The sequence below is a fragment of the Coenobita brevimanus genome, chromosome 1, assembly GCF_032717465.1.
Source record: "Coenobita brevimanus isolate Jiangsu-jjx chromosome 1, ASM3271746v2, whole genome shotgun sequence".
Classification (NCBI taxonomy): domain Eukaryota; kingdom Metazoa; phylum Arthropoda; class Malacostraca; order Decapoda; family Coenobitidae; genus Coenobita; species Coenobita brevimanus.
The window spans coordinates 56,952,940-56,960,728 of NC_136954.1; the positions used below are offsets into that span (position 1 = coordinate 56,952,940).

General features: G+C 39.5%; 1 protein-coding gene across 1 annotated transcript in view; it reads left to right on the forward strand.

Moving 5' to 3' along the window:
* Positions 1-245: 245 nt before the first annotated feature.
* The window catches only part of LOC145398753 (discoidin domain-containing receptor 2-like), a 105,895-nt gene continuing 98,351 nt past the window's right edge, over positions 246-7,789 (forward strand). The window contains exon 1 of the mRNA XM_080271586.1: positions 246-313. Within this exon, the coding sequence (XP_080127712.1) occupies positions 246-313 (68 nt within the window). The remainder of the gene's footprint in view (positions 314-7,789) is intronic.

Sequence of the window (7,789 nt, forward strand, 5' to 3'; positions counted from 1 at the left end):
TCTAACCCCCTACTCTTACCTACCCCCAACCCCTCTAACCTACCACTAACACTGCTCTAACCCTTCCTCTAACCTACCACTAACACTGCTCTAACCCTTCCTCTAACCTACCACTAACACTGCTCTAACCCTTCCTCTAACCTGCCACTAACACTGCTCTAACCCTTCCTCTAACCTGCCACTAACCCCTCTCTCCCCTCCCCTGGGCAGGTGGATGCGACGGGGGGCTTGGCATGGAGAGTAGAATGATATCTGACGCCTCCATCACCGCCTCCTCCATCTTCGCAGACGCCGTAGCAGCAAGATTCGCCAGGTGAGTCAGGTGTATTTATTTATCTTTTTTTTTTGGGGGGGGGGTGATTTTGGTTTTGACTTTCCTTCCCTGTGCGTTTTCTTATTGTTTTTTTTTCTTCTTCTTTCTCTGTTTCCTTTTTTATCTATCTATCTATCTATGTGTCTATTTATCTATCTATATTTTTTTTTAGGGTGAATTTTGTTTTTGACTTTCTTTCTCTGTGCGTTTTCTTACTGTTTTTTTCCTCTTCATCTGTTTTCTTTCTCTTTTTTCCCTCTCTTTTTCATTTCCTTCTCTGTGTTTTTCTTTCGTATCTCTGTTTTTCCTTTTTTTTTTTTCTTAATTGACTGTCTTCTCCCTCCTTACATAGGAAAATAGACGAAGATGATGATGATGGTGATGATGATGGTGATAATTAGTCAATTTCTCTCTCTCTCTCTCTCTCTCTCTCTCTCTCTCTCTCTCTCTCTCTCTCTCTCTCTCTCTCTCTCTCTCTCTCGGGTCGCCAACGAGTGACATGAGAAACAGACAGACAGACAGACGGACAAACAGATACTCCATATAAATAAACACATAAAGGAGATAGATAGAATTAGACACGAAGTAGATAGAAAAATAGATACAGGTAAATGCAAAAAGAGATATTTAGAGATAGAAAAATAGCTAGTACAGTATATACTTAGACAGGTAGAAGGTAGATAGATAGATAGATAGCAAGTAGATAGCATATGGCCTCTTGCGGGGTATAAATAGATGAAGAGTAGATAGAAAACACAGTAGTAGTAGTAGTAATAGTAGTAGAGTAGCAAGTAGTAGTAGTAGTGTTGATAGTAACAGTAGTAGTAGTAGTAGTAGTAGTAGTGATGATAGAAACAGTAGTAGCAGTAGTGGTGGTGGTGGTTGTAATAGTAATAGTAGTAGTTGTAGTGTAATGGCCCGATAAATACCTTGGACAGATAGATAGCTAGATAGATAAAGAGATAGATAGACAAAGGAGTATGTATGTAAACCCTGACCGACCTCCTTTCAAGACTCACTTTTTCTTTATTTTCTCACTTTTCTCTCTTTTTTTTTTTTTTTCCTGAGCCAAAATAGGAACTTGACCCTCTTATTGTCCTGTTTTCAGCTCTCTCTATCTCTTTTTTTTTCTTTTTCTTTTTTTTTTTTTTTGCATCGAGGACTCTAGAGCCTTTGAACCACTCTCTCTCTCTCTCTCTCTCTCTCTCTCTCTCTCTCTCTCTCTCTCCTTTGAACTGGCCTCTGTCTTATGTTTACCCTCCAAATTTTCTCTTTCCTTTCATCCTTTTTTTTTTTTCTTTCTTTTTTTTTTCTTCTTGCTTGTGTCCTCATTTTTTTTTTTCCGTTGGGTATTTGCCTTCTCTTCTTCTCTTTATTTTGCTCTTGTTATTGCTCTCTTCCTTGCCTTCCATTGTTATCCTCCTCCTCCTCCTCCTCTTCCTTAGACGTTATTATTATTATTATTATTATTATTATTATTATTATCATTAATATTATCATTATTATTATCATTACTTATTTTCCCTATCGCCCTCCACTCGACTTCATTAATTATGGTAATCAAATGCCGCTCTCTCTTTTTACTTACTCTTTTTCCTCCTCTTTTTCTCAAATTACCCTTGTTTCTCGCAGATTATCACTCATTATCACTTTAATTATCAGACTCTCTCTCTCTCTCTCTCTCTCTCTCTCTCTCTCTCTCTCTCTCTCTCTCTCTCTCTCTAAATCTCTTCTCCCTCATCTCTTCCCTTGCCCGGGCCATTTTCTCTTATTACAAAGCATAATAGGAGGCTGTCAGGAGGGTGGAGAGTTGTGTGATCCCTCTCTTTACTTTCTCCATTCTCTCTCTTTTCTTTCTCCATTCTCTCTCGTTTCTTTATATTCTCTCTGCCTTCTCTCTTTACTTTTTATTTTGCTGTTTCTTCATTTTTTTCGAATCTTATTTTTTGTCATTTTTGTTTTTGTTTTTATTTCATGCTCTAGGATCTGATTTTTCCATCTTTTTAAATTTTACCTTATTCCATTTTTTTTTATGTACGTTTTTCTTCTCCCCTCTTTTTCCCACTAATTTTATTTTCTTTTGTGTTGTTCATTTCTTCTTAATATTATTTTCGTTCATACAGTACATCTCTCCCCGCCCTCAATTTGTACCAACAGAAGGCCTAAGCTAGAGTAATATGTGTAGTACTTCCCACTCCTACTCAGAAATACATCCGACGATTTGCAGACATTTCCGATCGTCTTTCTCTTTATATATCAGTAGAGGAGAGGCTAGTGATCATGTTTATCAGTAAAAACATTGGAAGAGAGGAGAGAGTATCAATATATGCAGCCGTAACTGTGTAAAATATGCCCAAGGAGTTTCCGTTGAAGCATGAATAGCCTGGGATTGGGTGATGATGTTTATGTGGGCGGGGCTTACTGTGCCAACTAAGAGTGAGTCAATGGTAGGGAGTATCTTTAGGTCTGTGTAGTCTGTGTAACTTGGAATTCTCTCTCTCTCTCTCTCTCTCTCTCTCTCTCTCTCTCTCTCTCTCTCTCTCTCTCTCTCTCTCTCAGCTCTTATTTCTGTCAAGTCGCGGGTGTTCTTGTCTGCTGGGGATGTGGATGACGGTGAGAGTTGTGAGTGAGAGGGTGTTGAAGTTAGCTCTCTCTCTCTCTCTCTCTCTCTCTCTCTCTCTCTCTCTCTCTGCCCTAGTTATGATTGATGATGTGTTGAAGTGGTCTGTCTTTACCCTCTCACCCCCCTCCCTCTCCTTCCCTCCCTCCCTCCCTCCCTCGTTTTTTCTCTCCTTCCTTGTCCCCATCTTCGCTCTCCTTCTCCCTTCCTCCCTACCAACTTCTTTCTTCCTTTCCCCTTCCCTCTCCTCTCTATCTGTATTTTTATTATTAGTCGCAGTTCTTTCTTCCTTAATTTCTTGTGTTAGTCACTCTGTCTGTCTGTCTCTCTCTCTCTCTCTCTCTCTCTCTCTCTCTCTCTCTCTCTCTCTCTCTCTCTCTCTCTCTTTTCTTCATTCTTGCTCCATATTTTCTTCTCTTTTCCTCCTCCAGTGATCATTCATTTTTCCTTCTTAAGATATATATATATATATATATATATATATATATATATATATATATATATATATATATATATGTATATATATATATATATATATATATATATATATATATATATATATATGTATATATATATATATATATATATATATATATATATATATATATATATATATATATATTCTGTCTCTCTCTCTCTCATTCAAACTTTTTCGTCATTCACATCTGTCATTATTTTACCTCACTTCTTCATTTTTCTTCGTTCACTTTTTTATTTTGTTTTATATCTTACTTTGATTTTGTCTCATTTTTTTCCTTAATTTTTCTGAAAGCATTTTTTTTTTCACTCGATTTTTTTCTTTTTCTTCTCACTTTCATTTCTCATACTTTCTTTTCCTTCGTACTTTCTCTTCTTTCTTCTCTCTTTTTCTGTCATGTGTCTTGTCAATACATCTCTCTCTCTCTCTCTCTCTCTCTCTCTCTCTCTCTCTCTCTCTCTCTCTCTCTCTCTCGAGTTTCCATCCTTCTTAATTTGCCATTTTCTCACTTTTCTCTGTCTTTATTTTCTTTTCCCTCCATCCCTTTCTCTCCTTTTTCCAGCCTTTTTTTTCGTTTATTCTTTTCTTTATATTCTCCATTTTCTCTGTTTTTTCTCGTTTTTTTTCTTAACTTTCTTTCCTCTTTCTTCTTCATTTTCTCTTTTTTTTCTTGTTTTTTTCTTGTTTTCTGTCCTCTTCTCCCATCATTCCTGTTTATTTAAAAGACGCGTGACAGGTAGAGTGAAGACAGGATTGACTAGTAGAACGAAGTAGAGTGAAAATAAAAGTGAAGTAGAGTGAACAAAAGCGTGACAAGTAGAGTGAAGGAGAGTGAAAAGAAGTGTGACAAGTACAGTGAAAAGAAGCGTGACAAGTAGAGTGAAAAGAAGCGCGACAAGTAGAGTGAAAGAAGCGTGACAAGTACTGTAGAGTGAAAAGAAGCGTAACAAGTAGAGTGAAAAGAAACATGACAAGTAGAGTGAAAAGAAGCGTGACAAGTAGAGTGAAAAGAAGCATGACAAGTAGAGTGAAAAGAAGCATGACAAGTAGAGTGAAAAGAAGCGTGACAAGTAGAGTGAAAAGAAGCATGACAAGTAGAGTGAAAGAAGCGTGACAAGTAGAGTGAAGTAGAGTGAGACGAAGCGTGACAGGTAGAGTACTAGGTAACGACGTCTCCTAATGACATACCTGTGTCTCTCTCACCTCATTCTGACATGCACACTCACTGACTCCATTTGGGGGTGCTGGAGCGTCTGTCTGTCTGTCTGTCTCTCTCTCTCTCTCTCTCTCTCTCTCTCTCTCTCTTTCCCCATTGAGCGAAAGCAAATCGTCTGTTGAGTCTCAGCTTGTAAACGAAAGAGAGGGGAAGAGAGGGGAGGAGTGGGGAGGGGAGGGATGGGAAGGGAGAGAAGAGGAAGAAATAGGAGGAGAGGGGAAAGTGAAGAGAAAGTGGGAAGGCGAGAAATAAGAGAGGGGAAAGGAAAGTAAGGAGGGGGGAGGGATAGTGGAGAGAGAGAGAGAGAGAGAGAGAGAGAGAGAGGGAGGGAGGGAGCGAGAGGGGAGATAGTCGGCTGCCTGTTCCAATCACGTGATCAGTAAAAACTTTTCTCATTCCTACCCTTTTCAATTTCATTTCCCTTTTTCACACTTTTGTCTATTTGTGCATTTCCTACCACACCATAGTTACGGGATTTGGTGGAAATTATTGGTATGGGGGCGTGGTGGCGTGTGGGAGGGGTTGTTGATGAGTAGGGATGGTGAGGCGTGAGGATATGCAATTTTATGGATTTACATGCAGTGGTGGTAGGGTAGGTAGGTAGGTACAGGTAGATAGACAGACGGACAGATAGGTTGGTAGGTAGGTAGACAGGTAGATAGACAGACACGGACAGACAGACAGATAGATAGGTAGGTAGGTAGGTAGGTAGGTAGGGAGTGAGAGGCAGACAGATAGATGGATAGGTAGGTAGATAGACAGATAGATAGGTAGGTAGGTCGGTAGATCAATAGACAGACACGAACAGACAGACAGACATAGATACTGTAGATAGGGATGGAGTTAGACGGGCATACATACTGTACATACAGACAGACAGACAGATGGAGAGAGAGAGACAGAGACAGAGATTTTTAGATAGACAGGTATACAGTGTTTCCAAAAATAATTTAGTTTTCATGAAGGCATAACAAATAACTGATAACGATAAAAAAAAACACACACACAAATTGATAAGAGCAAATACGTAAGTTTTATTAGACATCTATAGGCTGTGAGAGAGAGAAAGAGAATTTTTGGTGGGTTGAATTTGAGAGAGACAGACAGACTGACCCGGGACAAAGCAAAAAAAAAAAAAAAAGAAAAGAAAAAAAAGATTATCAGGTTATCTCTCCATTTGCAGCAACGTAGCCTCACTTTTTTTTTTCTTTTTTTTCTCGGACGTTTTTTTACCTGTTTCCCCAGACCATCTTTTTTCTATTTTTTTTTTCTTTTTGGTTGTTTCCCTCAGTCCATTTTTTTTTTTTTTTGGATCATTTTTTCTTTTCTTTTTTTTTTTTTTTTTTGCTCCCCCGACCTTTTTTCACCGTTTTCTTTTTATTTTCCATCTGATTCTTTTCCTTTAGCGGTTTCGGCTTTCTTCTTTTTCTTTCTTTTTCTTGTTTTTTCTTTGTTTTGATGATTGTGGCGGCAAAACAAGGAAGGAGGCTATGTTAACCCCGGAAATTGATTACTTGTTTGTCTTTGCATTATTTGATTTGCGTCATTTTCCTCCTCCTCTTTTCATTTTTCTTCTTCTTCCTCCTCCTCCTCTTCTTCTTCTTCTTTCCTCCTCCTCCTCCTCCTGCACCTCGTCATCATCATCATCATCATCATCATCATCTTCTTCTACTTCTTCTTCTTCTTCTTGTCCTCCTCCTCCTCCTCCTCCTCACCGACTCCATGTATCAAGAAAATCATAATTATAAAAAATCCTAATAATAACAAAATCCATCTTTACAAGCACTAAATCCTCCCTTGCCTCACCTGGCCTCAAATCCCAGGGCCGTAGAATAAATCCCTGAGGCGTAGATGATCAGGATTGCGGTAGACGGGATTTCGGAGGCCAGTAAAGGGGGATTAGGGATTACCTGTTTTGGGGACCTTGATGGTTAAGCGGACGGTTGGGATTCGTTGTGCGCAATCCCTGGGCTTACCTTGATGTGGGGGGGATGTGTATGTGAGGGTGTGGGGGGGAGGTGTGTGTGTGTGTGGGAGAGAGGTTTGTGTGTGTGTGTGTGGGTGGGTGGGTGGGTGGGTTGTTGTGTAAAGGATAATGTAATGTGTAAGAACGAGAGAGAGAGAGAGAGAGAGAGAGAGAGGCAGATAGCTAAATAAGAAAATAGTTTGTTGGTTAGAGTTAGATCAAGAGAGAGAGAGAGAGAGAGAGAGAGAGAAAGGGCATCTGTGGTTTGGAGGAAAGCCTTTTGGGAATTAAGTGATTACAGACAGACGGACAGGGATAAGCACAGCCAAATTGGATGTCGAAAAAGAGAGAGAGAGAGAGAGAGAGTAAATGTTAAAAAAGGAGAGGACAAAGAAGGAAGTTGGTTCAGAAGAGAAGAAGCTTATGAGAGAGAGAGAGAGAGAGAGACTAGAGAGAGAGAACGAGACTAGAGAGAGAGAACGAGACTAGAGAGAGAGAGAGAGAGAGAGATTAAGGAAGAGGTGGGAAGGAGGAAATTGATGAGAAGGGAAGTGAGGGGAAAAAGGAGAAAAAAAAGAAAATGAGGGAAGTAAAAAAAAAAAAGAAAGAAAAAAAATTATGGAGGAGGAAGAAGGGATGAAGGAAGTGATGAAGGCGGAAGTGGGAAAAAGGGAAGATAAATGTAGAATAAAAGGGAGAGAGAGAAGGAAGGTGATGAAAGAGAGAGGAAGGGAGAAGAAAATGATGGGAAAAGGGAGAGGAGGAGGAGGGACTGATAAAGAAAAATGGAAAGGAGAAAAAGTGATAAAAGGGGAGAGAAGTTGAGAGAGAGAGAAAGAGAGAGAGAGAGAGAGAAATTGGTTCAGAAGGGAAGAAGCATATGACAAAGGATATATATATAGATAGATAAAGATGCTGGAGAGAGAGAGAGAGAGAGAGAGAGAGAGAGAGAGAGAGAGAGAGAGAGAGAGAGAGAGAGAGAGAAATCGAGGAAGAAAAGCAATTAGGGAAATTAGCAAGACAAGAGGAATGCGGAGAGAGAGAGAGAGAGAGAGAGAGAGAGAAATCGAGGAAGAAAAGCAATTAGGGAAATTAGCAAGACAAGAGGAATGCGGAGAGAGAGAGAGAGAGAAGACATAATGAACTAAGAAAAGAGAAGTTTTGGGAGAGAAGAGAATATAAAGAGAGAAAGAGAG